This window comes from Panthera uncia, chromosome B4, assembly GCF_023721935.1.
Source record: "Panthera uncia isolate 11264 chromosome B4, Puncia_PCG_1.0, whole genome shotgun sequence".
Taxonomy (NCBI): domain Eukaryota; kingdom Metazoa; phylum Chordata; class Mammalia; order Carnivora; family Felidae; genus Panthera; species Panthera uncia.
Genome location: NC_064809.1, coordinates 41,351,131 through 41,367,653, shown reverse-complemented (window position 1 = coordinate 41,367,653; position 16,523 = coordinate 41,351,131). Strand labels below are relative to the sequence as shown.

Genomic DNA, 16,523 nt, shown 5'->3' with positions numbered 1-16,523 from the left:
ATAACGCGAATCGCCGCGCCCTGGAAAGGAAGTTTTGCCATTACCCAAGATGGCGAACTGCGCAGCTTCACGGTTTCCAGCTTTCAATATGGCTTCCCCAACCCGCACCACCGGAGGTTAATCTCAGGAACCAAACTAAACTCGCGCGGAAGTAGCGTAAGCGGAAGTTGCGCCTGGCCCAACTTCCCACCCCCTCCTACGCCCGCCCCCGTTCCTACGCCCCGCCCCCGGTGGCGCGGAGTGCAGAGCCAAGATGGCGGCGGAGTTGGAGTACGAGTCTGTTCTGTGTGTGAAGCCCGACGTTAGCGTCTACCGGATCCCTCCCCGGGCCTCCAACCGCGGTTACAGGTACTAGCCCCGAGGCTCTGCAGTACACGCATACCGGGTCGGGGATGACAGTGTCTTCCTCAGGTGGCACGCTGCGAGTCCCCGCCACTGCCACCTCTGAGTTGTCACTTTGCTAGCCTCCCACCAGGGTTGTTCTCGCCCCGTCCTCCTGTTCTTTTCCCACTGTGGCATGCCAGCCTGGTTTCCGCCGCTTAAAAAAATTTACCATCTGCGTCTTCCCACCTCTCCTCCCTTGGGCCCCTCTGGGTTACCCATCTGCTCCCCATCATACCCATCCAGTCGTGCCTGCTCCATCGCCTGTCACCTTTGGTTCGTTCTTTCTTGCGTCCTTCGGTTTCTCCTCCTCGTCGTACCCCCTCCTGACCTCCCTGCCTCTCATAAACATTTCCAGTACCCCGTGCATAATGGTGGGTAATCATTGTGTCGGCCGCTCTCTAGGTGATACGATTTAATCTTTTGTGCCAGTCTTGCCACCAAGCATGATCCGCCGTTTGGTTTTCCTTTCACTTCTTTTGCTAGTGGCAAAGGTTATGATGGTAGGTTTTCCAGTGGTTGTCCATTCTGTTTGTTTTTTTCCAGTACATTTTCTTGATGATTACATGGTATTTTCTATTTTCCTTTCCTCCCTTCTTAATCTCTCTCATAGCCTTTCTCTCCAAAGTTAATGCAGCATTTTCTCTGTAGGGCTAACCAACCACCTTTGTGATCGCGTGTCGGTGAGGTTCTGAGGATGCTGTAGGCAGTCATGAAGTCATGTAGTGGAAGGAGTTAACACGTTAACAGGGTTAACATATTCAAAAATACGGGTATGAACCCTGACAGTTTAACAGCTGTGTGATTTGGGACAAATCTCTTAATCTCTGCAAGCCTCAGTTTTCTCATCTGTAAAATAGAAAAAAAAAAAAAAAGTGATCAGAAAACCTGCTCTGGTTCTGTACCTCAGAGAAGTTTTTGGAGGGTTACGTGAAATAATATAAGAAATGTGAAAAAATTTAGGAAACAGTAAAGCAGCATATTAAATACAAGGCACTGTTCTTACCCCTCTCTCGTCCACCTCACCATCATGATTTTCCTCTTGGCATTTATCATTGCTTTGGCTCTTGTCCTTCTCCTGTGGCCATTAGCTTGCCTCCTTACTGGGGTTTCATTCGTCATGAATCACTCTCTTCGTGCTTGCTGACCTGTGCCCTAGACACTGTGGGTTGCACATTTTGGCGGAGGTGGTCCTAATTCCAGTTTTTCAGTCAGGCCCCAAATCGACCACGAATAGGAATCTACGTGCTTTTCGATGGTAGTTACTGGTAGTGGTGTGTGAGTCAGCAGGGACATCTGCTGCTTTGGGCTTCCCAAAGAAGTGACCCTGCCATTCTGGCTTAGGTACGCTCTGTGCGGGCCTCCGTAGCACCACTGCTGATCTCTGGCCTAGCGCTCTTCCTTCTGTATTGTAATCGATTGTTCCGTCTGCTGTTTCTCCAGACTAGCTGTGAACAACTTGAGGTCTTTCCTAAGTTTATAGTACCAGGGTCTAGTACAGTGTCCTGCACATAGCAGGCACTCTGTAAATGTGGGAGAAATGAATAGATTACACTTCATCACATAAATTAGCACTGATTGAACTGTTCCGTAGTTAAGACTTCCGAAAGGGTATGATACATCATACAGTGGGGTTCTCTTCTCTTTCTTCTACTTTAAGCTTTTTCAACGACCTTCCTCCTCTCACCCACCTGCATTCTCGACTTTCACTTCCTAGTTTATCCACAGCCTTTTATTTGTATGTCAGTTAACTGCACTGAGCCATCAAAACAATTTCTTAATTTTCCTCTGTTTCTTGTTGTCTGTGTTGTCTATGCGTATTATTGACATTTCTTATCCTCAAGAGGCATTTTATCATTAGCCACTCTTAGTATAGTGAGTGAAGAGAGCTGAACTAAGTGTGCATCGAGATTCCCATTTATTTGCTGGGTTACTCTTGGCATGACACCTCTTTTTAATTTTTTTTTATTTTTTAATTTTTTTAATGTTTATTTATTTTTGAGAGAGACAGAGATGGAATGTGAGTGGGTTAGGGGCAGAGAGAGAGGGAGACACAGAATCCGAAGCAGGCTCCAGGCTCTGAGCTGTCAGCGCAGAGCCTGACGCGGGGCTCGAACTCACAAACCATGAGATCATGACCTGAGCCGAAGTCGGACGCTCAACTGACTGAGCCACCCAGGCGCCCCACACCTCTCTTGAACTGTAGTTTCCTCATTTGTAAAAATGGATATACTACTACTTACCTTGCAGTATCCTTTCACTTAATTTTCATAGGAAGAGGCATAATGCTTGGCACATAATAGGTACTTGATAAATGTTACTTTTATGCCTTTTGTCTGCCTAATCTTGTTTACAGAACCCATTTTACATTATGAGCATGACTTATTCTTTAGGCTGCCTTTAAAGGAAAAATTGGGATTTTTAGGAAGCAGGAGGAATACTTTGAGTAATTAGTAAGATTGAGGGAATGAATGACTTTGATTCACGTAGCGTAAGCTGTTGCTTCCCAGACTTTCTCTGACAATTTAGATCGATGAGAATGTTACAAATGATTAGAAAATGGTTTCCCAACCTATGAAACTGTTGTTATATTCATCACTGCCCTTCCCTCAGCTAAATCATTAGTAAACTCAGTAGTCTGTTTTAATGTGATGAGAAGAATGCTGGACTTCGAAGTTAGGCATTACTTCCTGTGTTACTATTCTTCATTAAGACGGACAGAGATGGTAGGCTTTCCATGCCTATTCCAGATGGTTGCTGTAAGGGTTTATTACTAACGTCAATGAAAATTTGTGAAGTCAGTTCAGAAGTCCAGCGAAACCAAGAGTTCCTCAGGCTAGGTCTTGGGAATGGGAAAGCAACTAAGGCTCAGGGCTGAGGGAAATTGCTTCTGGGGATATCCATTCACTTACTGAGGATTTGTTAAATATTGGCTACTAGCCACGCAAGATAAATAAGTCAAGGAACCTGTCCCAGGAAACACATCTAGTAGGCTTGTTCCTGATATATTCAGTACACAGTGTTTAGCTCGTGGTGTGATGGTAGAATAAGTAATGACTCCTTAAAAAAAATGAAAACTCAGGGACCTTTAGAGCATTATAGTGTGGATCAGATTCAAGTACTTGAGGCACTGCATTAAGAGATGAGGGCATGACAAGGATTTATAAATCCTGTTCAAAACCTGTGCTAATTTTCATTTTTTTGTCCTTTCCACCTTTGCTTCTTGTTTAGATATATTTTATTGTTACCTTTCTGCCTTGCAAGTATTAGTCTTCAGGTTTCTAAGGGATGAGGTTTTTTATTTAAAGATTTTATTTTATTTACTTTTTAATTATTATTTTTTTAAGTTTATTTATTTTTGAGACAGAGAGAGACAGAGCATGAACGGGGGAGGGTCAGAGACAGAGGGAGACACAGAATCGGAAGCAGGCTCCAGGCTCTGAGCCGTCAGCCCAGAGCCCGACACAGGGCTCGAACTCACGGACCTCGAGATCGTGACCTGAGCTGAAGTCGGATGCTTAGCCAACTGAGCCACCCAGGCGCCCCAAAGATTTTGTTTTTTTAAAATTTTTATTCTTTTTGAGAGACGAAAAGAGAGAGAGCATGGGATAGAGGCAGAGGGAGAGAGAGAATCCCAAGCAGGCTCTGCCCTCAGTGTGGAGCCCCATGCGGGGTTTGATCTCGTGACTGCGAGATCACGAATGCAGCTGAAATTTAGAGCCTGGTGCTCAACTGACTGAGCCACCAAGGTGCTATGAGATTTTATTTTTATGTAATCTCTGTACCCAACAGGGGGCTTGAACGCACAACCTCGAGATCAAAAGTCACATGCTCTAGTGATTGAGCCAGCCAGGTGCCCCATGATGAGTTACTTAATAACTTTTACTTTGCCCTCTCTTTTCCACACGCTGACAAAAACAAACTCACAAATTCAGAGCTTTGTAAAATTGGTCATATTTAAATAATGTCTTAGATTTCCTTCAAATTCATGTATCACACAGATTATAAGTATTCAGTGTTTTGTAATGTTTCCACGGACATCTGTATCTCTAGCCCACATGTTTTTCCTGAACTCCTGACTCATATTCAAATGCCTTCTCTGTATCTTCACTTGAGAAATCAATTTGACGTCTCCAACTCAACATATTCAAAACTGAACTCCTGAGCTTTCTTCTCAGACATGCTCTACCTATAGCCTTTCTGTCTCAGTTATTGGCAGTTCCTTTGCTCAGGCGAAAAACTTCAGAGTCATCCTTGACTCCTCCTACCTCACATTCAGTCCTTTAGAAAACCCCGTTTCTTTGCTTTAAATGTGTCTAGAATCTAGCCGCTTCTGCTCCTGTCCCTTCCTAGTCACCGTCATGACTCCTGGATTGCGGTGGTAGTCTCTTAACTATAATCCCCCTGCTTCAGTATTTACATTGCTTCTATGTACAACAGACAAGGTAATCCTTTTAAAGTCAAAGGAAGATCATGTTTCACCTCTGCTTAAAACTGGTACTGGCTCCTTCTTCACTCAGTAAAAGCTAAAGTTCGTACGAGGCCTATAAAATTTGCCCCTCTGTTACCTCACCCCCACCTCATCTCTTATTTTATTCCAGCTGCAGTGGCTTTCTTTTTGAGGGCAAGGTTTCCAGGTACACTCGCACCTTAGCACCTTTGCACTAATTGTTTCAAACCTGGAGCTCCTCCCCCCCTCCCCCCAATATCTGCATGAGTAACTCTCTTGCTTCCTTCACATTTTTGCCCACATTTCACCTTGTTTAAAAAAAAATTTTTTTTTTTAACGTTTATTTATTTTGGAGAGAGACAGAGACAGAATGCGCGTGGGTTTGGGGCAGAGAGAGAGGGAGACACAGAATCTGAAGCAGCTCCAGGCTCTGAGGTGTCAGCACAGAGCCCGACACGGGGCTCGAACTCAGGAGCTGTGAGATCATGACCTGAACTGAAGTCAGACACCCAACCAACTGAGCCACCCAGGTGCCCCTCATTTCACCTTGTTAATAAGGCCTCCCCTGACTACCCTCTTGAATGCTGCAACCTGTTTACCCTCCCACTACCCTCCCGATTTCCCTTTTCTGCTTCTTCATTTTCTTTCTGCTTTAGTACTTACTATTTTCTGAGATCAGTAAAATACTGATATTTTACTTATTGTGTTTATTTTTTATTGTCTATTTTCTATTAGAATATAAACCTCATGAGGGTAGGAGTCTTTGTTTTGTTCATTCACCTAGAACAGTGCCTGTGACTTAATATGCATTCTGTAAGTATTGGTTGAATTCAGTGAAAGATGATAATACATTTAGGGATTTGGGAAGCCTTCTGTTACCCAGTATAGTTCATTCAGTAGACTCTGTTATTACTTGATCAGTAAAACACTATTATATAAAATGTCATCTGCAGTGTGGCAGTATAGTACCATTATGAGAGTTCGTTTTAATTGCTTGTATTTGTACTTTTACATGTTTTTATTGATCCTTATTAGACTCCAGGATTCTTAAGAAGTAACACTGTCTTTTGTTTGCTTTGGATTATATGTCATATGAGGCATCTGGGCAGCAGGGATCATGAGTTATTCTTGTTAATTATTTAATAGGTAGAATAAGCAAGAAGGGAAATAGAAATACGGCAAATGATTCTGTGTAGGTTTTTCGTAATAAAAGCCATAGACTTGAGGCTTCCTATTTTCCTGTCCTAGGGCATCTGACTGGAAATTAGACCAGCCTGATTGGACTGGTCGCCTCCGAATCACTTCAAAAGGGAAGATTGCTTATATCAAGCTTGAGGATAAAGTTTCAGGTAATCTGTGCTGGTGACCCTCTAAGATATTAAGGGTATTAGTTTGGTGTGCCTTTTCTTTTCCTTTTTCTTTTCTTCTTTTTTTTTTTTTTTTAATGTTTATTTATGTATTTTGAGAGTGAGAGAGTGAGCAGGGGGAGGGTCACAGAGAGAGGAGAGAGAGAGAATCTCAAGCAGGCTCTGAGTTTTCAGCGTAGAGCCCAACACGTGGCTTGAACCCATACACCATGAGATCATGACCTGAGTCGAAATCAAGAGTCAGATGCTTAACCGACTCAGCCACCCAGGCACCCCGTTTTTGGTGAACTTTTATAAATACATTTAAGTTGGAGACTGGAATGGAAATATTTGTTAGAGTTTTAGATGTTTGCTTCTTTAGCTCAAGGAAGTCCTTTTCTTACCTGTTAGGGGAGCTCTTTGCTCAGGCACCAGTAGAACAATATCCTGGTATTGCTGTGGAGACGGTGACAGATTCCAGCCGCTACTTTGTAATCCGGATCCAGGATGGTACTGGTAAGGGATCTGGGATTTTGAATGGGTGAGGTTAGGAAAATAGGTGATGCCTTTCAATAAAGTGCGTCTCAGTTGCATTTATCTTAACTTCAGTTTACTAAATTTTTCCACCCCTTGCTCCACAGTTAACTATGGTTGCTGAAGGACAAGGATTAACATGTTGTTTGTAATAAATAAAAACAAGCTCAAGATATGATAATTAATAGGTGGATATAAATAAATGTCTATCCAACCAAAGAATTCATACATATTGCCCACTCATTCATTGTTTGTGGTGGGTTTTGGTGGGACTGTCTTAAATCATCTATGTCTAGGGCATTTTCTATCTTTTCTCCATAGTCTATATCAGAGGTGGGCAAACTTTCTGGAAAGACAGATGGTGAATATTTTAGATTGCAGGCCAAATGGTCTGTATTGTAGCTACTCAGTTCTGCTGATGTGGTATGAAAGCAGCTATAGATAATATGTAAACAAATGGGAATAGCTGTGTTCCAGTAAAATATTATTTAAAAAAAATTTTTTTTTTTTTTTAACGTTTATTTATTTTTGAGACAGAGAGAGAGCGAGCATGAACGGGGGAGGGTCAGAGAGAGAGGGAGACACAGAATCCCAAACAGGCTCCAGGCTCTGAGCGGTCAGCACAGAGCCCGACGCGGGGCTCGAACTCACAGACCGCGAGATCATGACCCGAGCCGAAGTCGGCCGCCCAACTGACTGAGCCACCCAGGCGCCCCATTATTGACAAAAACAAGTATGGCAGCATTTGTCTCTTGGGCAATATGTAGGGTGTGGACCCCTGGGCTGTGAGAAATGTTTCACATTCACAGACTTTATCTAGTTAAGGTAACTGTTAATTTTCATTGGGTGGAATTTTCCCTAAGGGACACTTCCTGTTCTGAGTATTCCTGTCTTTTTCACAGGGCGTAGTGCTTTCATTGGCATTGGCTTCACAGATCGGGGTGATGCCTTTGACTTTAATGTCTCCTTGCAAGATCATTTCAAGTGAGTGATTCTTGTCCTTAACCGAGTTAAACCTTGGCTAAGTTAACCCTTAACCAAGCTAAAGGGTTTTGGAAATGCTCCTCCTCAGTTGAATGGATACTACCTCTTTTATCTGCTGGTTTCTGTATTTGATAAACTAGTTTGTTACGAATTTGAATCTTCCCATTCACTGTTTCCTTACATCATCTTTGTGTCTCTTCTGTCCTTTCCTTATAGCCCAGGATATGTTTTTGGTCCTTTGTATGGTGTTTTGAGATGATGCTTTTGCTTATGCCTCTGGAGGAATTGACATTTGCTCTCTAAAGTGGCCGAGGGAGGCATATAGTAAGAGCAGGACTGTATGTGAGAGAGGAGGAGTTACATGCCAGTTTTGTTGCTTTGTGTAGCTGACGTGTTGTATGTCTCCTGCAACGACATTGCTTCAGTTTTGCCACAGCTGTGGTGGACAGCGCCACGCACGGTCAGCTTCCTACTTCAAGGGCAGGCATAAGTCTGCTTTTCTGCCTCAGAACTCTGAAATTGTGGAAGTGCACTCAGTTGGCACAGGGATGCAGCCCGGAAGGACGGAGGAATTAACGTCCCCTCAGGGGCAGCCCTCACCCATGGCGGGTGGAAATTGGCAGCTAAATGCCCTCCTTTGGAGGGACAAGTTAAATATGCATTCTGAATGGCTCCTCGGTGATACTGAACCCTGTTGCCCTGTTTTGGCTTTTCTTCTTTTCCTTCCTCACTTTTCATGTTCCTTCACTCTGCTTTCTGGAGTCCTGTTTCACATAAGCCAGTTACACTCAAATTTGTGTGTCAGCTCTGCTTTCAGGTAGTCCCAAATTGAGATAGTTTACTCTTTTACTGAAGGTGGGTAAAGCAGGAATCTGAGATTTCCAGAGAATCTCAGGAAATGGACACTCGTCCCAAGTTGGATCTGGGCTTCAAGGAAGGACAGACCATCAAGTTGAGTATTGGGGTGAGTATGGTTTCTTTCCTCCCGCTCCCTGAATTTCCATAATAAGCTTGTGACTTTTTCTTTCTCTTTCTTCTCTGTTTTCTTTTTTATAGAACATTACAACTAAGAAAGGTGGTGCTTCCAAGCCCAAGGCTGCAGGAACTGGGGGCCTGAGCTTGCTCCCGCCCCCACCTGGAGGCAAAGTCACTATCCCCCCACCATCCTCCTCAGTTGCCATCAGCAATCATGTCACTCCACCACCCATTCCAAAATCTAACCATGGAGGTAGTGATGCAGGTAAATCTCTCTGTTACTTTGAACTCAAGACCCTGAGAGCAAGAGTTGCACATTGCACCCTCTGAGCCAGCCGGGCGCTCCATCTCTGTTACTTTTAACTTTGAGAAATCATCTTATCTTCTCTTTCTTTTTTTTTTTTTAATTTTTAAATTTTACTTAAATCCAAGTTTAACATGTGGTGTAATAATGATCTCAGGGGTAGAATTTAGTGATTCATCACTTACACATCAATCTTAATCATCATATCTTAAGTTTCAGTTGGGTACCGTACCCCTGTTTGCCAAGGAGAGTATTGATGTTTTTGCTATTAATGACACTTGGTACTGAAAGGTGATTCTGACCGCCTTTAGCAAGGGATTTAAGCTTTTCTATTGAACCGAGAGTCATGGTATTTGGTAGGTTCTTTGTCAGAAAATGAGTGGATATTGGGGCACCTGGGTGGCTCTGTTGATTAAACATCTGACTCTTGATTTCAGCTCAGCTCTTGATCTCACAGTTGTGAGATTGAGCCCTGCATCAGGCTTCAAGCTGGGTGTGGAACCTGCTTGAGATTCTCCCACCCGCCCCAAAAAAGAAAATGAGTGGTTATTAAGAAAAAGACTGTTTCCTTCATTGTACCTTGGTTAGATGCTAGTAGGCCTGAGAGTCAGGTGCACTCAGATTTTGGTGAGAGCTCTGCTTTTTTTTTTTTTTTTAATTTTTTTTAACGTTTATTCATTTTTTGAAAGAGACAGAGCCTGCGTGGGGGAGGGGCAGAGAGAGAGAGGGAGGCATAGAATCCAAAGTAGGCTCCAGGCTCTGGACTGACACAGAGCCCGACGCGGGGCTCGAACCCACGGACCGTGAGATCATGACCTGAGCTGAAGTTGGACGCTCAACCGACTGAGCCACCCAGGCGCCCTGAGCTCTGCTATTTTATATCTGAGTGTACTTGGTAATATTATTTACATTTGCTGTCTTAATATCCTTATCTACATAATGGAGACTTAAAACTACACCCAGATTGTGAAGGTGGGGTGGCCTGACGCCACCTAGCACTGTCCGTGGCGCAGAGCAGCCACTCAGTAAACGTGATGTTTTCATTTTTCCTGTTTCTTCGCTAGGGCAGCTGGGAGACCGTTAGACAGCATCTGGGTTCGTGAATACATTTTCACATTTCTGTACCATCTAATGGCAAAAAAGAATAGATCTAGTTCTTTCCATTTCAAGAATGAGAATATTAGGGGTGCCTGGGTTTGACATCGGCTCAGGTTGTGATCTCATAGTTCGTGTGTTTGAGCCCTGTGTCAGACTCTTTGCTGTCAGTGCAGAGCCTGCCTTGATCCTCTGTAGCCCTCTCTGTCTGCTCCTTCCCCTCTCTCACATGCGTATGTATGTGTGTGCTCTCTCAAAAAATAAACATTAAAAAAAATGAAAGCGTGAGAACATTAGAACGTGAAAAGGAATTTTCCTGAGATTATTCATATAATTGACGACTAAGAGTAAACTTTCTCTTTCTGGAATTTTGAGATAAAAATGGTTGTAACCTACTTTTTTTCATAAGTGTCTCCAGAAGGCACTGGGGGGATAATGTCTAAGATTTATTTTTAATTTTTTTGAATGAAGCTTTTTATTTTAAGATGATTGTAGGTTCACACGCAGTTGTAAAAAATAACAGAAAGAAATCCTGGGTCCTCTTTACCCATTTTCCCTAAATGGTAACTGTTTGCAAAACCGAAGTGGAACAGCTTAATCAGGAAATTGACATTGATACCGTCTACTGATCTTATGTAGATTTCACCAGCTACATGTGTTCTCATTCGTGTGTATATGTGTGTTTAGTTCTCTGCACTGTGATCGTGTTAGGTTCCTGGATCTGTTACCACGGTCAGGATACAGAACAGCTCCCTCAGTGCAAGGATCCCTCACATCATCCTTTTATACCCATACCTCCCCCCGAGTCCTGCCCCACGCCTCCTCTAACCCTTGGCGATCACTAGTCTGTTTGCCATCTTTATAATTTTGTCACTTCGTGAATGTTATATAAGTGGAAACATACAGTACATAACCTTTGGGGATTGGCTTTTTCCACTCAGCATAACTCCCTTGAGATTCATCCGAGTTGTGTACATCAGCAGTTTGTTTCTCTTTCTTGCTGGGTAGTATTCCATGGTGTGGATGTACCATAGCGCGTTTAACCGTCGTCACCCACGGGGAAACATCAGGCTCATATCCAGTTTTTGGCTATTGCAGATAAAGCTGCAAGGAACATTTGTGTATAGATTTTGGTGTAAGCGTAGGTTTTTATTTCTAAGGTTTTTATCATGCTTCCCCTTTTCTTTTTCTTCCGTCTGCCCTGTATTCAGATATCCTTTTAGATTTGGATGCTCCTGCTCCTGTCCCGGCACCAGCACCAGCTCCAGTGTCTGCAAGCAATGACTTGTGGGGAGACTTCAGCACTGCTTCCAGGTATGAGCATAGTGAAACCAGCATACTGTCAAGCAGGGTACAGGGAATGTCACCGTCCAATGAAATCTTGATGTGGGAAGGCAGGGCATTTCCAGATCATAGAGTCTTAGGCAGGAAGTTTAGGCAAGGAAGTAGAGTTAGCGCTGGGGATGGTGGGAGAAGAAAGCTGTAGGGCGAAGTTTGGCTGGGATGTTTCAAGCCTTGATAAGTAGAATTTCTGTGAGGTATAGTTTCAGAAAATCTGGGCATTGATTTCTTGGAAACCATTAAGTGAAGAATGGAGTAGCTGTCCTAATTCCTTTGGCTTTCTCTCTGTTCTCCTGTCTTGCAGCTCTGTTCCAAACCAGGCACCACAGCCATCCAACTGGGTCCAGTTCTGAATAGCATTAAGGACAGACTTGAAGAAAAAAAAAAATGACCTTGAGGGCACCAATCTGTGAGGGAAGTTAGGAACCCCTTCTCTTCCCAGAACCAAAATTACTGGACAATCTTTTTCATAGCTCCTCCATTGCATTCAAGCTGGATCACGTCACCCCCCTATGTTGTTACTTGCGTACAGCCGAGGAAGAATCTCTCATCTCCTGTTCTCTGTTAAGGCAGGGGAGTGGTGGGTCTTCTCATACTTGTGGCTGACTATGCAGGGCCCCAAAGGCCAGATCTCTTTGAGGGAGAAGTGAATTCTAACATCTGTAAAATTGTTCTTTTCAATTCTTCAACTTATTTCAGAATCATCTCATGACCCTGTGTGCCTCTTTGTGAAGCCCTATTGAGCAATTTCAGGGGAGACAAAAACCTTGAAATTTCCTTTCCCACTAGCCTACGACCCTCCAAATGGACTGACCAACCTCAGTGTTTACAGATTCAGAGTTTTGACAGGGATAGGTGTGAAGAAAGACCTGTTTCCTGGGTCTCTGAGATAGACCCTCCTGCAGGCTTATCCTGTCCAGTGAACATCCAGGGCGGGGGGCAGCTCCATCGCCCTCGTGTGTTTACATTGTTTCCTCCTGTGCTCAGAGGGTTTGTTGGTGGCACCTCCACTGTTCTTTTATTTGTTGAATAGTGCAACATCTTTGATCAGTGGGTGTCTCTTAGATGAAGGAGGTTCGAGGGGCTGTGTTTTCCAAGTCCTATTGTAGAGAAGCGTTGACTTTCTTGCAGCTCCATCTGGTGGCTGCATTTGAAGCGCGGCATTACTTTGTATTTGCCCCATTATTTGACCTGGACTTGAAGGGTTTAGAGTTTTTAACCTGATCTGTAGAGCAGACGGGTTGAAAAGCACGTAACTCTTTTTCAGTACCCACATTGCCTTGCTGCCTGGGTATCTGGCCCCTTGCGTGAACATTTAGTTTTCAGTGCATCTAGCCCTTTCATAGAAAGCTGCTATTACATACATTGTCACTTATGAAGGAAGCTGGAGAGTCCACGGCACTAGCCGTCCTAGGTTCTGCCCGAGTGACCGCTTCGCTAAACCATCACAGAGGGTATCTCGAAAGCAAGTTGCTCTCCCACCACTTTCCCTTCCCTCTACCCCACCATTCCTTTTACAGTGCTGTGAAGACAGTTCCCTTTCTCAAATGAATGGGCACTATCAATTGTGTTTGTTAATGAGCAATTTTGAGGGTGAAATGGGAAGATCTCGTTTCTTCCCTCAGCACTTCTTTGGATGTGTACACTTTGGGAGGCTTGTGTTTAGTTTCAAAATATAGTCTCTCTCCTGGATTTCCTTCTTGACTCTTTTTAACTTTGGGTCCATTTTTTTCTCATTGCCTCCTGTTCCAGGCAGCTCTATTCTTACAGAGCCATGGCAGGGCTTTTTAAAATTCCAATAGAAAACACTAAGTGGAAAGTCTATAGAATCACTAGTGACTGACTACTGGGAAACTATTTTCTCAATCTTCCTCCATGTTGTGTTCTTTGTATTCTCAAGATGATAATATATTATGTATTTGAATTGCTGAAAAACTGAAAATGAAATTTAAGATATATGTATATAAAGCGTATGCTGTATTGGTGCAATAATGGTAATTAAAAATATGGAAAAAGGTAGTGTCTCCTTTATCTTTAATTTGCCTATTTCAGTGCCTTTTTAATTCAACTGACCCAATATAAACGGGCCAGTAGGTAATAAATGGACATTTTATATCTATTACTCTTTTTCAAGAAATAGGGTTTCATTCAGCAGTTCAGGCTAGACTTCGGTACTCACGGTTCTAAACCCACAGAGCACTCCACTCCTTATAGAGATCGTATATATTAATTATTCATTTGCTGGTACAGTTCATTTCTTTTGCTTCAGATTATCTTCACGATCGAGGCCACCACTCACGTCCCAGAACTATAATCAGCATCAATGAGGGGAATCTGTGAGACATGGAACTAAAGACAGAGTTTATAGACTTTGGAAGCCAGAAGGATCTTGGAGTTCTCATTCAGTGCTTTTCACAGAAGGTGAATCAGAATGATACGTGTGCTTGCTTTTTTAAATAAAGTAACACACTGCTCTCTGTAGAGATTCTCATGTACCTCCTAGAGTAGGGCCTAGATGTCTTTCCCACCCATGGCCTTTCTTATCATTACTGAGGTTGTGAGGCACTGTCACTGACAGAAGTGTATCATAAGCCTCAGGTTTTGTTTGGGGAAGAAAGTGGACAGTCTTTTTGGTTTTTTTGTTTTGTTTTGTTTTTAGCTCAACCCCCTCAGTTATACATTAGAATCTGCCTTCACAGTTGTAGTGTGAACTGGTATTACTCCACTTCATCCTGATAACCTTCTAGGCAGTTGGCCTGCCTCTAGCTTTCTTTTCTTTTCCTCTAGCTCCAATTCACCTTCCCTGTTGCCACCGGAATCACCTTCCTAAATCAAGCCCTGCCCACGCCCTTTCTTCCCTGACTCATTGTCTTTAATGGTTTTCCTTTGCTTAGATCATAAAGGCCAAAGTACCATTTCATCCTCAGCCTTGTTTTCCCTTTCACTCAAAATACGCTCCTGAAACCAGGATACTAGTCATTCTTCAAATGCCATTAGCACCCTGAATATTGACTGCTTGCTAAAATTCCCTCTGCCTACAATACCTTCCTGCCTATTGAAATCCTTCCCGTTTCGTAAAGCTGGCGTGAATAATACTTCATGAAATGTCACCTATTCTTTCAGTCTGAAAAATGATCTCCTTTGTTTTGTTTAGGTTGCTGTTGAAATTCTCTAATAACATTACTTTGTAATATTAATTATGCTAATTAATATTAGTTTGTAATATTAGTTAGAATTTAGTTTTTAAGCTCTTTGAACATAAGGACCATGTCTTCATTTTTATCTACAAACCATACTTCCCTATACTTTTGTGTTATAGTAGATGCTCATTAAATACTTGTCGAATTAACAGTGATTTCAGTGAAGATGGATTAGAAATCAGTAAGTTGGGTATTTTCCTTCTTTTACTCATTCTCAGGGTTGTTCCTAGCTACATGATGTAAGTGTTCTTTGTATGCTTTGTCATAGTTGCAGAAAATCTCATTTATGTGCTCCAAAATCCATCACTATGAGGGAATCAAAAAGGCAGTGATGAAGAAAAATTTTACTTTGGTACATAAACCCTGTGACCTGGGAAAAGGAAAATGGTATTGTAAATAAAGCACAGCTGCGGTTACGCTTGGTAATTTACGGTCTCATTTTGATGACCATCACTGTCTTAAGATGACATTGCACTTTGGTTATGTTTTAGTTATCTTGTAGCTTAAAAAAACACACCATTTCTGTTATTGCCTCTTAACTGTGCATGACACACACATACGGTATGTGACTATAGAACTCCCACTTGGGGCAATGGGGTGGCTCAGTTGGTTAAACGTCTGACTCTTGATTTCATCTCAGGGTTTTGAGTTCAAGCCCCATGTTGATGCTAGGTGTGAGGCCTACTTAAAAGAAGAAAAAAAACAAACAACAGCTCCTACTCAAGAGCTCCCCATCAATCACACACATATTCTCTTGAGAAAGAAAGGAAAAATGAGAGTTATCTTGATTTTCAGGTCCCTTAACCCTGGGGGACTTACATATAGGCTTGTGATTGTTTTGGGCATTTATTTCAGATTTTGCCATTATTGTCATTTTCAGTCCCGTTTTGAAAGATATCAAAGTAGAGCGGTAGTTCGTTTTTTTGAAAAAGCTCTGGTATAGTTGAATTGGCTACATCTGAGCCAGGAGTAACGTAATTGTCCACAGTGCCCTCCTGTTCTGCCTTATCGGTCTACTCAGTCTAAGCACAGTGTCATCAGCTCAATTAAAACACAGTAACGCGGGGGGCGCCTGGGTGGCGCAGCCGGTTGAGCGTCCGACTTCAGCCAGGTCACGATCTCGCGGTCCGTGAGTTCGAGCCCCGCGTCGGGCTCTGGGCTGATGGCTCGGAGCCTGGAGCCTGTTTCCGATTCTGTGTCTCCCTCTCTCTCTGCCCCTCCCCCGTTCATGCTCTGTCTCTCTCTGTCCCAAGAATAAAAAAATAAACAAAAAACAAAAAAACAAAAAACACAGTAACGCGGGGGGTGCCTGGGGGGCTCAGTCGGTTGAGTGTCCAACTCTTGATTTTGGCTCAGGTCATGGTCTCACAGTTGGTGAGATCGAGCTCCGTGTCCTGCGTGGGATTCTCTCTCTCCCTCTCTCTCTGCCCCTCCTCATGCTCTCTCTCTCTCTTTCTCTCTCACTCAAAGTAAACACACATTAAAAAACCCACAATAATGCGTTAAGACCCATTGTGGATTACTTGCTTTTTAATATTTTCTTTTCCCTTACATGTGTTCTGCCACTGAACCTATACTAGGAAAGAATGTCATTGAAGCCCTTACTGTGAATGCTACCTCTGGCTGCATATCAGCATGGGGCCACTAGAGGGCAAGCTCCCTCTAGCAACTCCAGCAACTGTAGGAAATACTGCTCATACATCCTGGTGACGGAAGGTGTTTAAAAAGAAAGACGTACATGAAGACTGTCAAGGGACATATCTATGGAGTCTAACCATGCATTTGATGCATTTGTTGAGAATGTAGAAAGGTAGCTCTTTAGGTAGGTAGAAAATGAAGTACAGAATAATACTTTCTTCAGACTTTAATAAATAAATATTTGAATGAGGAATGTACTTATTAATTTTAATGAC

General features: G+C 42.9%; 1 protein-coding gene across 3 annotated transcripts in view; it reads left to right on the top strand.

The window, feature by feature from the left end:
- Nucleotides 1-233: 233 nt before the first annotated feature.
- The window catches only part of NECAP1 (NECAP endocytosis associated 1), a 43,677-nt gene continuing 27,387 nt past the window's right edge, over nt 234-16,523 (top strand). For 2 of the 3 annotated variants that reach the window (XM_049625042.1, XM_049625041.1), the window contains exons 1-7: nt 234-348; nt 6,080-6,180; nt 6,589-6,693; nt 7,614-7,695; nt 8,551-8,659; nt 8,752-8,935; nt 11,281-11,383. In XM_049625042.1, coding sequence (XP_049480999.1) covers nt 254-348; nt 6,080-6,180; nt 6,589-6,693; nt 7,614-7,695; nt 8,551-8,659; nt 8,752-8,935; nt 11,281-11,383 — 779 coding nt within the window. In that variant the 5' untranslated portion in view covers nt 234-253. Of the gene's footprint in view, nt 349-6,079; nt 6,181-6,588; nt 6,694-7,613; nt 7,696-8,550; nt 8,660-8,751; nt 8,936-11,280; nt 11,384-11,714; nt 13,427-16,523 lie in introns of those variants that run through there. The other variant, XM_049625039.1, reaches the window with a different exon arrangement.